We start from the raw sequence: 18131 nt of genomic DNA on the forward strand, positions 1-18131 counted from the left end.
TTAGGCTACAAAAAGATTTCCCAAGCCTTGAACATCCCATGGAGCACTGTTCAAGCGATCATTCAGAAATGGAAGGAGTAGTCAAGTCAAGTCAAGTCAAGTTGGCTTTATTGTCACTTCAACCATATACAGTTTAACAATACACAGTGAGGCGAAACAACGTTCCTCCAGGAACCAAGGTGCTACATGCAACATAAATTTACAACATAAATTAACAGAAAACACTAAACTAGCTAACTAAGAGGCCTAGTTAGCTGGCTAGCAGAGACAAGACAGACTGACCTAACATAAATTACAACATAAATTAACAAAAAAAAAAACCCAAAAAAACCAAAACTAACTATGTATGGCACAACTGTAAACCTACCAAGACAAGGCCATCCACCTAAACTCACAGGCCGAACAAGGAGAGCGCTGATCAGAAATGCAGCCAAGAGGCTGGAAAACTAACACTGCATATCACTCTGAACACACCATCCCCTCTGTCAAATATGGTGGTGGCAGCATCATGCTCTGGGGGTGCTTCTCTTCAGCAGAGACAGAGTTGATGGGAAGGTGGATGGAGCCAAATACAGGGCAATCCTGGAAGAAAACCTCTTGGAGTCTGCAAAAGACTTGAGACTGGGGCGGAGGTTCACCTTCCAGCAGGACAACGACCCTAAACATAAAGCCAGGGCAACAATGGAATGGTTTAAAACAAAACATATCCATGTGTTAGAATGGCCCAGTCAAAGTCCAGATCTAAATCCAATCGAGAATCTGTGGCAAGATCTGAAAACTGCTGTTCACAAACGCTGTCCATCTAATCTGACTGAGCTGGAGCTGTTCTGCAAAGAAGAATGGGCAAGAATTTCAGTCTCTAGATGTGCAAAGCTGGTAGAGACATACCCTAAAAGATTGGCAGCTGTAATTGCAGCAAAAGGTGATTCTACAAAGTATTGACTCAGGGGGCTGAATAATTACGCACACCCCACTTTGCAATTATTTATTTGTAAAAAATGTTTGGAATCATGTATGATTTTCGTTCCACTTCTCACGTGTACACCACTTTGTATTGGTCTTTCAAGTGGAATTCCAATAAAATTGATTCATGTTTGTGGCTGTAATGTGACAAAATGTGGAAAAGTTCAAGGGGGCCGAATACTTTTGCTGTCCACTGTATGTCCCAGGGATCCTAGAAGCAATGTTGTCTGGGGGCTTTTGCCTGGGATAGGGTTACCAGGGCTCCGTCCTGGAGCCAGGCCCAGGGAGGGTGCCCGAGAGCGAGCGTCTGGTGGACGGGCCTTAGTCCATGGGGCCCAGCTGGGCACAGCCTGAAATAGGGACATGGGGCCATCTTCCTGCAAGCCCACCACCCGGAGGAGGCACCTTAGGGGTCCAGTGCATTGCGAGCTGGGCGGCGGCCAGGTGCGGAGGTCCTGGCAGACCGATCCCCAGCTACCAAGACTGGCAATTGTGACATGGAATGTCACCTCTCTGGTGGGGAAGGAGCCTGAGTTAATGCGTGAGGTTGAGAGGTACCGGCTAGATATAGTCAGGCTCACCTCAACGCATCCCTTGGGCTCTTGAAACAGTCTCCTGGAGAGGGGCTGGACTCTGTCTCAGTCTGGAGTTGAGGCAGGTATTCTGGTATCCCCTTGGCTTGCTGCCTGTATGTTAGGGTTTCTCTGGATCGGGGAACGGGTCCTGACTGTCGTCTGTGCTTATGCACTTAGTGGCGGTTCAGAGTACCCAGCCTCAAAGAGATTCTGCCTCAAAGAGATTCTGGCAAACCACCAGGCAACTCAGGAGGAGATTGAAGGCTTTTCAGGGAGTTATCAGTACAGTAACAGCCTCGAGAGGGCAACAAAAAACAAAACAAAATAACTTTCTTATTCGTTCATTACCAGTAAATTAGTGTGAAGGGAAACATATGACCATTTCCTAACACAAGTTGACTGTGGCTAACATCCCAAGTGTTATTTGTGTATTTGAAGAAGTACACTCTTGTACTATATGTGTACTATATGTATGTGACATTTAAAATCTGGGTCACTGTGGCTGAAGCATAATGCAGAAAAATAGGAAGCACAGCAGACATCAGCTAGTCTTTGCTTACCATGAAGTAGTCCACATAAATGCCCAATAACATAAAACACTTTATAACTTTTATGACTTAAACATACAAGAGAAGATTGTAACTATGTTTTTTTTTTCAAGTACTTATTGCCACTAAAGCAGAGTTTTGTGATTATAAACAAATATGGATGTAAATTAAGTTTAATTAAGCAAACCAAAATCAAGACTGTGTTGCTGTGCTACACTACTTTATCTAATAAACAGGAACAAAGTTACACCATTCTGTTTTTGTGGATACAAATTAAAAAAAAACATCAGTTTTTATTTTGAATGATACAAGTGGGAGTGGTCTTACTATCAAAAACACAACTACAAACTTAGTAGTTCTAAAATCCAAATATTATACAGCTAGTTAGAAGTACTCATTAAACAGATGTTTCTTACACAGATTAAATACTAGAAATTTGGATGCTGCATTTGTTATCAAACTCTCTATGATTCTTTTTTCAATAATGGATCAAAAGAAAACTAAAGAAAAATTCAATAACCCTTTATTCACCATTAGCCAGCTGACGGGCCCATTTTCCAAGCCCTATTTAAATGACTGTAACTGTGTCATCGTTTATGCTATGGAAAAAATGTGAATGGTTTCAAAAAAAGAAAAGCTGATGCTAAAGCTAATGCTATCTGAACACAGAAAGAAAACTCAACTCTGCCTAGAATTTACCACGTGAGCTTTGTACTACTGTAACTCATCAACTCTTTGAGCTTGAGAGAAGTGATCTAGGTGTAAACACTTTTTTATACATTATATTTAGTACAGTTCATATTTAAACTTGATGTTGTGTTACATTTTGTTCGTGTTGAATATCAGTTTTCACTTAACTCGAAATCTGATCCTTTTTTAATTTATTTTTTCCCCACGTAAACTGTTGTTGCATTGCCATAACAATACAGTGATGTAGAATGACTGCCAGATATTGAAAGTTGAGGTTATTCTGAAAAAAAAGAATGGCAAAAGCATTCACATATAGTATGATTTAAGACCCCTTTACAGACAAAATTACCAAATAAGTACTTGGTAAAAAAAGGGTTAAAGCACTAACACAATGCAAAGTTGCTGAATTTAGAAATTAATCAGTTGAAAGCTATTCTACCACAATACTGAAATTCCTTGCAGGACTGCAGGATATATTGCTTGCTCTCTGGTGTTCATATTTCTGAAAATGAACAGGGAGACATTGGTTTCCAACCTTGTCGCATGCCACAATCACAACCCTTTTCTTTGCACCAATTTTAATTTTACAATCCTTGTTCCTTTTCCTGGATGCGATGTCATATATCAGCATTTCTGAGTTGCTGATGCACAAGTTCCCTGCATAGTTATCCGTCTTGCTTAAGCGTCGCCCGTCTTTGCTGCAGATTCTGTTCACGGTCTCCAGATCACTTTTATTGAGGAACGATTGCACTTTAGTTCTGCACCAGAGGTGTTCTTTTTTCAAATACCTGCATTAATAGATCAATATTTCAGTACATAGAGATAATAATATAATAATAATATTATTATCTGTTCTCTTATTTGTAAAATAATTCCACACATAAAATGCTGAGTTTAATGACATCACATGAAGATGCTGATAAAGCAGCACCATGTGGTGTAGCAGCACGTAACCCTCTGAAGCCTGTAAGCTTTTACTTTAAAGGTTGTTTCCTATTGCACACAATAAAACTAACCATTTTTGAATTATTTACTTTTAATTTACCTTTTCCAAGCATCTAGGGAATTTCTGTCAAATTCCTCTTGAAGGATGTGTCTGCTTACAAATTCTTCATAATGACTTTTTGGACTTTTGTCCTGACACGGTGATGAAGGCCCCGCGGTCATGCTGCTGCCCCCATCAATAAGGGCTACAGTGACGATGATGGTGATCAAGACAATGAATCTCATTTTATCTGCAGTTAAAAGGAGAGAAGGCGACAATCTCATGAGGTTGAAAAGAAAGCAACAGGACTTGGACTTGGAAGATATGTCACCCTCAGAGGCTTCTTCAGTTACAAGTTTGTCCCAAAATGCACTGTAAAATAAATCTGAAAAAATACAGTATAGTTTTTATTTTTAACATGACTTAATATTTGCAATATTTGCATTATTTTAAATTTATTGCACCTGTAAACAGTTGTTTTTTTTAATATATGTGCTTTATAAATACATTTGACTTTGACTTCAAGAAACTTAAAGAAGTCCAGTTGCCTTTAATTGAAGGTACTTCCGCTGCACTGACCTGGATGACTCCGAACCTACACAGACAGAGAAGGCAATACTGATTAGCTAACATATTTTAAAAGGAAACACTCAACAAATCATTTAAAATAATGAATATGCTGTGCATTCAAATAAAAATAAAAAAAACCAGCATCCAGAAACAAAATCAACATATCATATACGTTTTAACATCACATTGCAATATTGTACATTAGTGTTTGGTAACTCTTATATTACTGTAGAGTAGGATCATGTGCAGAGTGCCACTAATCTGTGTTATTCCTTTAACATCTCAATACGACTCTTATATCAAGAAAAAACGTGAGTACACAAGATTGCAAAATTACACAATTTCATCTGATAAATGAAATTTCAATATCATTAACTGTATAGGAAAATACGAGCCAGGAGACAGAAAAGTCATCTTACCTTTCCTTGTTGCTGTGGAGGACTGATATCACCTGGTGCTCTGGTGGGTTAGAAGTACTGCAACATCCTTTACTTGCTTCCTCTTTTTATCTTTTAGTTGTAACCAATCATCTTTCTCCAAATAACAGGAATCAAAACAGTCAAAGGCAAAGAAAAAGGAAGCATAAAAAAGTGCATCATCAAAAAGAAGTGCAGTGCAGATGGAGTGATTTCAGGTTATGAATAAATGAACCCGAACCTGTTTGATTTTTCTCAGATTACTACTGCACCAGACCTCGAGGAGACTAACTAATAGTATTGTAGACATACCAGTGCTGACATATTTAACCAAACTGACTAATAATAATAATAATTCATGTTTATCTTTATTAAAAAATGCACAAAAAGAGTGTAAAAAATAATCCAAACTTGTTGAGGACTATAAACATTTACAAGCATTAAATGACAAATCAGCTGGCTGTTCCCTTTTACACGAAACATGTAAACGCATTTCAAGAAACTGTGGTTCAGTTTTTCAAAACTCTACAAAACACAACTGAAAAGAGTGAACCGCTTTATCAAAACCCTACACAGCACAAAAAATACTCAACAACCCTCAAAATCACATTTTCTCATCTCAAAACTGATTCCATGTCACAAATTCCAGTGTGTGCAAATATCCCGTTTCTCCGTTTAGTGTAGAGTTGTTTACCTGCATAGCATTTGCAGTACTACATGTAAGTGCAACACAAATCATTCTTTAGTAAAACTCAGTAATTTCACCTGAAGTGTAGGTGTAAGTGTAAGACTACAAAGTAAATGTGTGCTCAGATACAAAAAAATGAAACAATATTTATTTGGGAAAGGGAAATTACATCTAAACCTCATCTTATTCTCTCTCTCTCTTCTTCTTTGTTGGTGTTGCTTCATCTTCTTGCCTAACACCTGCAAAAGTTATTCTTGGTCTCTTTTATATTCTGACACATGACTGTATTCTCTTTCCAACTGAGTTTGCACATGTTTGCATGTTATATGCTTTGTCTCTTTGCTTAGTTACTTTTGTGTTATTTTGGTAGTCTTTAGTCTTGCTTCCTTTGTCTCGCTTTGCCACCTGTTGCCTCTCAACCAGCTGCCTCCACTTCCTCTCATTAGTCTCGGTGTGTGCAAATGCCTCGCCTTTACGTTGTAAATATATTACATTTATACAATACAATTATATTTTGTCTACACTCTGCTCCCGTTGCTCTTGTGGACTTTTGTGATGTCTTCAGATTTTTGGATTTCCAGTCAACATTCAAAGCTCACCTTGAGTTAAGACTCTATCTTAGTGTCCTTTCACTCACTGGTCATTAAATAAAAACCACTACTGTAAATAGAAATGACCTAAAGGCTCCAAATGTAAATCCACCTCTTGTTACTTGTGGTTTTCTGGTTGTCTTGCCATTTTTAAGGAGATACTTCAAAGTTTCCCTTCAGGCATATCCTTCACTAATAACAGTTTTTATAATAATTATTAATGTAATGAGTCTTTGCTAATAATGTAAGATATGCTTACATAACCACTTCTAACACTAAGCATACGGTGCACTCTGAGGTGTAGTTAAAACAAACAATCAAACAAACAAACCTTGTGATCTATTGATTCTGTGGTCAAATCACAAATGTCTCCGAAACACTGAGGAAAGCCACCGACTGAAACATCAGTTTCTTTCTGCTGGTATAAAAAGTATAACTGTGGATTCTGATCTCTAAATCTGAGGTGCCAACAACTGTTATGCTTCATGATTTATGTGGTTTAGGTCAGCTTTTTTAATCATACTGGCCCTGTCATTAACCCAATTTCTGCTTTGAAAATGTGTAAGAGGAGCGCTCAACTGCCATGCTGAGAGAGGAGAGTTTGGAGGGGTGAGTTACCCAGGCATGAGCAGGACACACAGCAGACCTGCTAAAACCTTTTATTTTAATTTCAATATAGCGGATGCTGATGTTGCACACATCTGAGGTAAAATGATTATAATAACACAGAGCTCAGCAGCAGCTTCTGTATTGGTCTCACAGCACTACAGTGACTAAGAACGTGGAGCTAATGTCACTGTAAGGCAGAGCTTCACGGAAAAATATAGCATTAATGTTACTAGTCTAAAATTTTCTCTTAACATTAGTGAGTGCTAAAAAGTGTCTGGCCAATTCACTTTCACAGGAAGTGTTTTCTAAACTTTGCTTGCATGGGTGAAATGAAGAAATGAAACAGATTGTAGGGTTCCTCACTGTTATTCTAAGAAAGAGTCAAGCTCCAAAAAAAAATCTGAAAAATCAGGTGGCTTTTAAAGCCTTTTGAATTCAGACATAGCTAAACCACAGTGTGCTGTAGCTTATTAACTTTTATTGCACTTAAAAATGTAGCTAATGTAAAATGTAATTTCTTTTTTTTTTTTTTGCTAATGTCAGCTGCAAACTTGCTTCTCTAAAATCCCTGCACTCCTAGGGCTGAAGGAAGAGTAAAGGAGACAATATACAGCTGGTTTCATTAAGGTTTGGATTTATTCAAACTACAAAATAAATAAAACTAAAATCTTAAACATATTTCATTCTTTTTTCATTGCAAACACAGTTAAAATATTAAAAAATATTCCCTAGATAGAAGTTTGTTTGTTTCTTGTGTGTATCTGTGTAAAACATATTTCTTATGCTGTAAATGGATTATTTAAAGTGACTCATGTAGACTACAGTTGAAAAATGTAGACATCAGTTTACAGTATCTAAACTGCCCAGTTAGACAAATTGTTTAACAGATGTGTGGAGTAACAAGGAGGGTCTGTAGAAATAAGCATCTTGTAGACTAAATGCTTGAGGTAGTGGTTAAAATCAGCTTTTCCCAAACACGGAATATAAGTATGCCATTAGAAATCATTGAGTATGCCGTGGAAGATTATCCAATTTCACCTGATTGATACTCTTAGCAAGTGGCGTGTTGTGACAGGCACAACAGTTACATTCTCATCCACCAGATCCACTTAATTGTACTGCCCTTACCACCAGCAAGATGAAGATGAAGAAGAAATACAAAAGTACAAAGTCGAGCTGCGAATATGACAACACTGCAGGGAATAGCGATTACTAAATAACTGAAAACAAAAAGCATCAATCTGGCCTGGGTCCTAGAGAGATTTCCAACCCAGATGGCCCTGGCTTTAATAGTGGAAGAAAGCAAAATAAAAAGTAAACACATGACAATACAGTTAACATTATCTTGCCTTTGGATTGTCATACACTGGAGAACCAAACTGAGCCCATTCTGCTACGCCTGGTGCGCAGGGAAGTCAAACAGTGCCACGGTTCCAAGAAAACTTAAACACCATCTCCAGACAAAACACCCATCACTTCAAGCATGAACATACTGAGACGCAGGCAGCTTTAATGAGGAAAACCACCAATAAGAGCAATAAAGCACTTAAAGCTAACAAGTTGCTGAATTGCAAAAATGCATACATGTTTGCACCAATGGAGCAGCTGCCATGCTCGGGCACACTAAAGGATTTGTAAACGGAGTGAAAGAGGAACATCTAGATGTCATTGCCATGCATTGTTTTCTGCACCCGGAAGTACTTGTTGCCAAGACTGCAGGAGGAACTTAAAGTGTTTTTCACAAATCAGAAGGACGTCAAGTTACTCTCAAGGGACCAGTGGTGTATAGAGATTGAAAATGTGACGTCACTCAGGGGTAAAACCGCAAAGAATTCTGGGAACTCGTGGCAAGAGGTACTAGCGCACGCAGGCTTTCAATTGAAATCAGTTATGCAGCGATAAAAAGAAACACAAAAAATGGCAAGAAGCTGTTGTATTATTAACTGCAATAGCCGGTCGCATGACAGCCACGGAAAGCCGACGGGTAAAGAGATCGGTTGTTATCGGATTACGTCGTTGAAGAGAAATTGTTCGAGCCATGTTTCCGAAGTAACAAAGAGGCAACTGGATTGCAGCCATTCAAAGATCAAATATAACGTCCCAGAACACTCCAGCTCACAGGTTAGTCTGCTCCAAGCATTTCCACAAAGGTCAGCCTGCTGTTGTAGTTAATGCGTCACTTTTCTTAACATAATTGGTGATATAGGTTACAAGCAAGTCTGGCGCTGAACAGAAATTGTCGCGCTATGCTTGTTTGTTTATTGTGCATAAATAGTGAATTGTCCTGACACAATATTACGTTTCGCTTCTGTTATTGCCATGGTACATTGACAAAAACATATACTTTTATTCACAGGATAAAACAGTTGTTTTGTATCACTAATTGCCCAGTACGATTACAGCATACAGTATTATTGTCACTGCTACATTTCTGTGATGCTACCAGAAATTATTTCCACTACTAATTAATTACCATTGAGCTCAAAGGTCCTATTAATAAACGGTTAACGAATGTGTATTTATGAAGACGATTTGTGAGACTGGTAAACTTATGATATGTACGATGGTCTTTACTTTCTACACGGTGCATTTCAAGGTCCTGCACCCATCCGTCGGTGAACTGTACCTGGGCTTGTTGCAGTGACCTGAAGTTACTAAACTTCACGAGTGTATGCAGTCACTCCAAGAACCGTATAATTATAAATATGAGCGTGGTGAAAGTTGGGCAGCACGCTAATGTATTTTGTCCCTCTGTGTGCTTGTAAGGGTCTGACCCTTTCACTGGTTTGATTTTTTTCCCCGTATCTTTTCTTTGACTTTTCATCAAGTCTGTCTTTGTACGGACCGGCATTGTTCTCCTTCATTTTGTACATTCCTTTTTGGGGGGCAAAGAAAAAGCAAGAATTTATTGGAACCGAAGAATGAACGTTTTGCGGTGCTGCAAATGCTTGCATTTGATGCGGTACTTGGATTGTTTTGCCACGAGTTCCCGGCATGCAATGCGCGAAAGTCACGTGGTGTGTCAATCTCTATAAGACTGCTGTACCTGGCAGATATATTTGAACATCTGATTGACCTGAACACACAAATATAAGGCATAAATAACAAATTGCTCACAAGTAAAATATACGGGATTTGGTTGAAAGGTGCAGCTCTGGAAACAACATGCTTAACGTGCCAACCTGAACATGTTGACACACACCTAGATATGGTAGGGTGTCAATAGTGGTGGATTTTGTGATTTTTCTAATGTGAAATATGTGCTGTGGTTCCAAAAGGTTGGGAAACTCTGGTTTATGTGAACACAACCAATAACAAGAGAAGAATCCTTATTAAATCATCCCTTTGCACATAATCATAATTAACAGTATTTAGAGTGCATCCCCATAATATGTATACATTTGCATTGCTAGCATTGCTATATAGTGCATAAAAGAAAATTCTAAAACCCATGCCTTTATTGTACCTTCATTGATTCATGTTGTCATTATAAGAAAAAGAACATGGAAACCCAGGCAATCAAATTCCCACTTTAATATATATAATGCCTATAACTGATGCATTCACTGCTCCAAAACCAGTGCATGTGATTACTACTGCTTTTCCATAGCAGATATAATCAAAGGATCGCTGTTTTTCTCATCTGGTTTCAGATGGAGACTGAAGTACGGGAGGATCTCACCACCAAACGAACACTCAGTAAATGAGTAGATGTGAGACTGAGACATCACATCATAAAAGGACACGAGACCTTCTTCATAATCTACAAACACCCCGACTTTCCGAGGTTTCACTTTAAATGAAAGGTACACGGGCGGTATTGTCCGGGTTGCGTATTTTTTGTCTCCACAATGTGCAGTAACCCAGTAACCTTTGTCAGGGGTCACTAAAAATTTCCCCTTGCGGTAAGCATCACATCTGGCCACACCCAGATCCCACCCGGTCTTGTTGCTGACTTCCACCTCCCAGTATGATTTCCCTGATTTCAGCCTGTTGAGCCCCAGGACACTTCCAAATATACCAGACCTCTGGGGAGAATTAGGATCTTTTGCTGTTTTTCCACCTTTTCTCACTTCTTTACCATTATCAGAAATTACAAGACTTGAGTGTGCAGAAGTCGGGTCCAGCTTCACGTCCACTACAGTCAAAAGAATACACTTAATTAAAAAAACTGAACCATGTGGTAAGTAGATCTATAAACATCACACATAGGTCAACACATAAAAATCACTCTTTATTCCTTTTTTTAATCAGTATTTTTGTTGAAGGGCTCCATCACACCAAAATATGGCACTAAGTATTGATGGAGTCCAATCAGACTGACCTTTCCAGACCTCACCGTAACAGAGAAGACTTACTAAATAAAGCAGGTTGCTTAGCCAGCTAGGGCTTTAATTTGTTTTATTGTTAATGTTTTTTAATGTTATTTGTCTAATATCTGTGCTAGATTTCAATTCTCACAATATTCAAATGCAACAAATTCATTTTGTTGAATTTTAGGAAAAAGATGGATGGGTTGCCCACCCAGTTCAGAAACAACAAATCTTGTGTTATATGGTTTCTCTATATCACCAGCTGTCGGGATCAACAGGATAACAAGTGAAAAATAATAAATAAATTCTGGATAATATTAAACTGATCTTTGCCATTATTTTCTAAACAAACGCAGAAAATTACATGAGAAAATAATATCCTAGATTGGGGAAGTGCATACTAAATTGTGCTTAGAAATTACTTAACTTTAGCAAAAGAACAAATTCAACTCTAGAAATTAAAAACATATTTAAAACTAAAATCAAAGGCTTTTATTCCGAAAATCAGACTTACTGTATCAAACTGATGTCTAATTTTGAAAATGTCGTTATTATTTTATAAGCATATTGGTTTTCCTTTAAATAAAATTATGAAAAAACAGGGCTTTTATTTTGAAAATCTGGCGCACTGTCATGGTCCTGGGTTATTTGACCCAGCGTTTTGTGTTTTCTATTATTGTAATATATTCTGGTTGTGGTTTCTAGCTCATTGGTTTTGGTTCGGTTCTTCTTCAGTTTAGTGTTAGTCATCCCTACCTGTGTGTTCCCTCTGTGTAAAGTCTGTTTCTTTGTATGTGTGAGTTCCTGTTTTATTTTGAAGGTCGGTGTCTCAGGTTATTGTATTCTGTTTTTATATCTGTCAGTCTCGTCAGCTCCAATTTTCCCCAGCTGTGTCTCTTCCTGTTTCTCATTCCCTGATTGCCTCTTTGTGTATATAAGCTCTGTGTTTTCTGGTGTGCGTTGCTGGTTCGTCTGTGTATTTCCCAAGTCGTTTCCCTGAATCTCCCTGCATCTCTACTTCTGGTTTGTTTCTGTTAGTTTTCCAAGTTTAGGTTTTGCTTAGTTTCCATGGTCACCCTTGTCGTATCTGTTTGTGTCACCATCTGATGAATAAACTCCCTTGCATCTGAGCTGCCTGCATAAAGGGTCCTTTAATAATTTACGCACGGCTTGCCCAGCAAACTGTGACATGCACACCTGTTCCCTGTTTTTACTCACTGTTAACATTGTTTTTATACTGCTGTAATTTTTTTTTTTAAATACACACCTCCAAATGTAGAAATCCTCTCGAGGTCTGTGGAAACACACATTTGAGTAAGCTGCAGTATGTCTAAAGTTAAATTAATACAAGTCATGAGAGACCAAAAGACTTACCTTTGGATGCGAGTTTTTCTATTTCCTGGCCAATTTGCTTCATCATGGCTGAAGTCGTACCTCGCAGTGTCCCGAAGAAGAGTGAAGTGTTGTCACATAAAGTTTTCCAGTTAGCAGATTCTTTCAGGCCTGTTACAGGAGAAAGCTGTGCATGTGTGCAAAGGTAAAAGTTAGCTTACAGCAGGCACGATTAAATTGAATGAATCAGAAATAACACTGAAAATGCACAGATGTTGTAAATGAAATTTTTCCTCTTTTAAGGGAATTTATGCTCCAGTAGATGGATCTCAGATCCTTGAGGTTCACCTCCAAGTCTGGGTTGTTGTCTAGGTCATCAGTGGCTTTTTTGAGCACATCAATTTCTCTTTGCAGCTTGTGGGTGAGATCTTGTGCTTCTCTTTTCACTTTCCGTCTCCTAAAGATAACAGAGAGGGCACGTGGGAATCCATTTTATTAAAACATAATGCACCAAAGGAGCACAAAGAATCCTTGCGATGTTAAAATGTTCTTCAACGATGCTGACAGACTAACTTCTATATGCCTCACAGGACCAACCTGTCGTCCACAGTCTGGCATGCTTTCTCTTTAGCATCCTCCGCAATTTTCATCACCTCTGAGAAGAAACTGTTGATCTCCAGCCATTCGGCATCCAAGCGACCCTGAATAGCCATAAGAGAGTAACGGCGTCAAAGCAATATCAAAATAAAGGATTTTCTTTTTTTTTAAAAATGTTGCGGTCTTTACATTGCAGTTTATTTCAGATGATTTGACCTCGGCCATCTTGTGGTCTCGGGAATCAATTTTCTGCCGTAAATCAGCTTTCATCTTTTCTTGTCTTTCCTTGAAAAGGGACAATGGAAAATGTTAAAATACTCAAAGTTTATACAGGTTATAAGTCTTATACTAGCAGTCATGTCAGCAGCTCTATGAGTCACTGCGTAGTTTGGATTTGCCAGTACTAGAGTCACACATTTTTCAGGTTTGTCATAAAAAAGCATTAGTTACCTGAGCCATGTCACAAATGTTAACCTCCTGGTGAAGCTAGACAAACAGCCAGTTCATTACCTAACTGTTAATGTGTTTATTTCAGGCTTTACCTCAAGTAATCTGAGTATTTGAACTCCACCTCTGTGCTTTTTCTAATGGAATTATCAGACAGGATTGTCTGTGAGGTACTACCTTGTGCTTCAGTTTTGGAGGATGAAACTCTGGTAATGAATGACTGTATATTCACTGTGTTGAAACTGCAGTACCTTTTGTCGCCTTTTAGCCTTCTCTCTCTCCCGTTCTCTCTCCCTTTCCCTCTCTAGTTCTCTCTCTCGTTCTTCTCTCTCTCTTTCTTGTCTCTCTCGTTCTTGTCTTGCTCGTTCTCTCTCTCGTTCTTGTCTCTCCCGTTCTTGTCTCTCTCGTTCTTGTCTCTCTCGTTCTTGTCTCTCCCGTTCTTGTCTCTCTCGTTCTTGTCTCTCTCGTTCTTGTCTCTCCCGTTCTTGTCTCTCTCGTTCTTGTCTTGCTCGTTCTCTCTCTCGCTCTTCTCTCTCTCGTTCTTGTATCTCCCGTTCTTGTCTGTCTCGCTCTTCTCTCTCTCGCTCTTCTCTCTCTCGTTCTTGTCTTGCTCGTTCTCTCTCTCGCTCTTCTCTCTCTCGTTCTTGTCTCTCTCGTTCTTGTCTTGCTCGTTCTCTCTCTCGGTCTTGTCTCTCTTGAGCCCCTGTAAGAAAAGAAGATCAATGTTATCATGTTGTTCTTCAGAGTCTTGTTCCTGTCATGAACTAACTTAAACATCTAACTCTGCATATTACTGTGGTTGTCTGACTGGAGGATCAGACAATCCTCCAGTGATCAGTTATCAGCTATGTGTTTTTGTCTTTGTTTTTTCAGTGCAGAAACTGTAAAAACCAAGCCATAGTACATATTAAATATCGTAGGAGATGGCAAAAAAGAAATCATGTTTGATGAAACTGTAGATTTAATTGATGTAAGTTTGACAAATATGGGGCAAATATTCTAAAAAAAAGTAATTATCTAAAACATGAAAATAGATTATCACTGTAAACCAGTGAGTTTTAGTTAGATAGTCACTCCCCGACCCTGTAGCAACACAAACTGACCACTGTACAAACACATTGGTAGACTCACTATAATCCAGACTCATACACATGCCCATCGAAGGCTCTCGTCTGATTAGAGATCCCATAAAGGCCGGCATAGGATGGAAACTAGATTGCCCACTTTCAGGGATCCTCATTCCCTTTGGTGTGCAGCCCATCCTTCCCTGGTGAACTCTCAGGCCATGGTAAGTTGTGAAAGACCGGCCGCAGTGACAGAAGTGTTGCTCCATGTTGGATGAGTTGAGTATCTGTAGGGGACTGATAAGGTACAAACAAGCAGGTATAAAGACATGCACTGTCCAGAAAATGTGATCAGTAGATTTTGACTTACAGTGTATTATTTTTCGTTGTGCATTATTTTTTCAATCTTAATGGAGGAAGAATTAAATAAGTAATCTGTGATCCACCCATGAGGGTGATTCAATACAAATTCATATAATAAAAAAAAAAATGAGCTAGAACTAAAGTTTTATGTCTTGGGGAATTTTGAGTTTTGAGGATTTTTTTTAATTACAGCTATTGTAAAATGTCTGAATTTAAATCTCTAAATCACTTATATTGTAGTCATGGAGTATTTGATGTCAATCTGGAGATGTGTGGACAGTGATTAGGCACCCTCTAGTGTTACAGATTACATGTTACAGTCTTGCACACAGAGCCAGATGAAAACAGGAATTTAAATAGGGAAAGTTCTGTTTCTGTAACATTATAGCTTCAAACAGTTTTCAGTAATAAACTAATAAATGCCTAGTAAAATAAAATTAAAAGCAACAATCAAAATAACTTGTGGTTTTATAGTAATCCCAATCAACTTGAAGTAGCTAACAGCATATTTAGACTACATTTAGCTATATAATGTTATAACACGATGTTTATCAAGCATATATGCAGAATTTGTTTTTTAATTAAGTTGAGTTACTGATTGAATCATCACAGTTCTAATACACACTATACTCACAGTGTCTGCATAATCTATTTTTAGAGTTCGACAATGGATATTATTATATTTTATTTGAGTCAACCCAAGTTCATTTATCTACACACATAACTCATGCATAGCTGTGCACATACCCTATACCCTGGATCAGGATCAATGATAACAACTTGCTGTTCTACAACTTGTGAAACACTAGACATGCAGTCTAAAGTTATGTATTTTAATTTACATGACTAGATAACATCTAAGCAAAGCCCAAGGCACAATGATTTTTCTTTTAAACACATTCTTAAACACATATATACCACTGCAGCATGTCATTCACTTGTCTTTTCTTTTGCAGCCTGTGTTTTGTCCTGTCTTACGCTCTCTTTCTATTTTCCTTTCACTTTCTCCTCACCTCTCCAACTGGTTGAGGCACTTCTTGCCTGGAGGACTGGTTCTGCCGGAGGTTTGTCCTGTGGAAAGGGAGCTTTTATTTCCCACCATTGCAGTAGTGCTTACAAATGGGGAATTTCTGGATTATTGAGGTTTTCTCAAGAATATCAAAGTCTTTACCTCACATTGTAAAATGAATTCTTATTTATTTATTATTAATTCTTTAGTTTATGCAGGAATAAAAGTGAGTTAACAAGCAATTAATGTGATGATTAAAAAGTTGCTGATTTACTCGATATTTCTTTGTTCTGTTTTATGAGTGAAACTTGAATCAATGATTAAAATCCTAGGAAATGTTGTCTTAAATGAAACTCCAAGTTTTCATGTGTTAAGATGCATCACAGATTTTTTTTTTTTTTAAATTCAATCTAGTGTCAAATGCTTGAATTTTAATCTCTAAGTCACTTATATTTTACTAACGGAAAAATAAACCTGGATGTTTTTATAATTTGTTATATAATATATAGATTTTTTTTTTTTTTAAAGAACAAAAAAAAACAAATATTAAATTAAAGACGCTTAAACACACTTATCTGCCCAGCAGCCTACCTGTGCTCCTGACAGCGGTGCTCCACTGTGTGACCTGTCACCTGTTGTTGCATCTTTTTAATGCATTGTCAGTTTTTCAGTTTCATTTCAGTCAAACCCGAAACTTTTCCACCAATGCACAAAGGTGGAGCTACAATACATTTCTCTGATATACTTCTGTGTTTTGGAAACACCATTAAAAGTAAAGCTGTAATACAGAAAAAACTGAACATCTTTATTAAAACTTTTAAAAGTGACATACAAATAGTAGCAGTGAATATACATTTTGTTTCCTCAAATTTTACTCTACTTGTACTTAAAAGAAGTAAAAATATCACAATTCAAAACTTATCCAAATCCAATGCAACCTGTTAGATGACATCAATCAAAGCGCACGATCTGATATCGTCATGTTGGTGTTGTTCCCAGATCAACATAGTAAATGTTGTTCCAGGATCAAAATTGCAAGTGACCAATCAGAATGTCATAATTTTGCGACTTCGGAAAAAATCGCCGTAAAACAAGAAACTGTACTTAAGCTGCGAGAAACCGCCTCTGTCCGCCGATCAATGGACCCTGACCCTAACCCTTTAATAAACGCTAAGCAGAATTGATATTGTCCTTGCAACATTGGAATTTCATAAATGCACGAATGGCTTGGCGCGCCAAAGAATAACGTCACAACAATGTGATTGGTCACTTGCAATGTTGATCCCGAAACAACATTTACTATGTTGTTCCAGAAACAACACCAGCATGACGATATCAGATCATCCAGTCAAAGCTATTCAATGGTCACTAAAAATATCTGACAGATTTAGTCAGCCACTCTGTGGAATCTGAAGCTAAATTCCTTTTTGTCACATGAATGGAGGTCATCAAACACGCAAGGCTTGGTGTGCAGACACTCCTTATTTTTTGAGCGTGACAGGAGGTTCATATTCTCTGGTCCAATTAAACGTTGAACACAAAAGTGTGCTGTGTGTAACACTGTGTGAAAATGGTCTCTGAGAACAGACTGGACATTAAGATGCACACTGAAATAGCAGTAGAGTTCCCGAACAAAGTAAAGTGAAGTAAGACTTAACAAACAAACAGTAATTGTTAGAAATGAGTCTGAACTGTGATATTGTAGAGTGACACAAAACTTCCACATTAAAACTAAAATGAAATAAATAAAACCTACGACGCCACAGTAGAACAAAACATAGCAAATGTTTAAACTGAGAAAATGTACCATACCAAGACAAATATTGGCTCATTTTAAGTTTGATGACACGAACAAGCCTCAGAAAAGTAGGGACAGGGCCGTGTTTACCACTGTGTAGCATCCCATCCTCCTTTAACAACAGTCTGTAAATGTGTGGGACTGAGAAAATATGATATAAATATGATATAGGATTCTAGCTGCTCAAGAGTCCTCGGTCTTCGTTGTTGCATTTATTGTTTCATGATGCTCCAAACCTTTTTAGGAGGTAAAAGGTCTGGACTGCATGCATGTCGGTTCAGAACTCAGACTTCTACTCTATCGTGCTGGTGTAGCTTATGTGTAAGTTCGATGAGGAAGATCCGGAGTCTACATCTGTCTGCTTTCCCAGGTGTTGACAACTAATCTAAGCTTTAAATTCAAATTCAAATTCAAATTCAAATTTTTATTTGTCACGTACACAGTCATACACAGTACGATATGTAGTGAAATGCTTGGACAACTGCTCGTGACCTAAAGAAAACAAAAAAGGAAAAGGCTATGAATAAGATAGGAAATAAATATGAAAAATTAAAAAGGGTAAATTTAACTAGGA

The 18131-nt window shown here is 38.0% G+C and overlaps 1 protein-coding gene across 1 annotated transcript; it reads right to left on the reverse strand.

The window, feature by feature from the left end:
• Positions 1-8994: 8994 nt before the first annotated feature.
• Positions 8995-15852, reverse strand: LOC146579832 (uncharacterized). The gene is made up of 9 exons (XM_085269540.1): positions 15764-15852; positions 14455-14684; positions 13575-14026; positions 13066-13161; positions 12877-12980; positions 12628-12736; positions 12322-12466; positions 12215-12241; positions 8995-10772 (listed from the first exon to the last, which is right to left on the reverse strand). Exons 1-9 carry the CDS (start codon positions 15850-15852, stop codon positions 10228-10230), a joined length of 1797 nt encoding a protein of 598 aa, XP_085125666.1. The 3' UTR covers positions 8995-10227.
• Between the last annotated feature and the right edge of the window lie 2279 nt (positions 15853-18131).

Source organism: Mchenga conophoros, linkage group LG3, assembly GCF_057382185.1.
Source record: "Mchenga conophoros isolate Kocher_MC1m ecotype Shallow Benthic linkage group LG3, M_conophoros_male_GT1.1, whole genome shotgun sequence".
In the NCBI taxonomy this organism is placed as follows: domain Eukaryota; kingdom Metazoa; phylum Chordata; class Actinopteri; order Cichliformes; family Cichlidae; genus Mchenga; species Mchenga conophoros.

Excerpts from the sequence above, each read along its gene's own strand:
- LOC146579832 (XM_085269540.1), bottom strand. The coding sequence starts at position 15,852 with ATGGTGGGAAATAAAAGCTCCCTTTCCACAGGACAAACCTCCGGCAGA. Across the intron at positions 12,981-13,065 it reads CATCTGAAATAAACTGCAAT|GGTCGCTTGGATGCCGAATG; the intron begins GTAAAGACCGCA and ends ATGGCTATTCAG. Across the intron at positions 10,773-12,214 it reads GAGGATTTCTACATTTGGAG|TGGACGTGAAGCTGGACCCG; the intron begins GTGTGTATTTAA and ends TTTTGACTGTAG.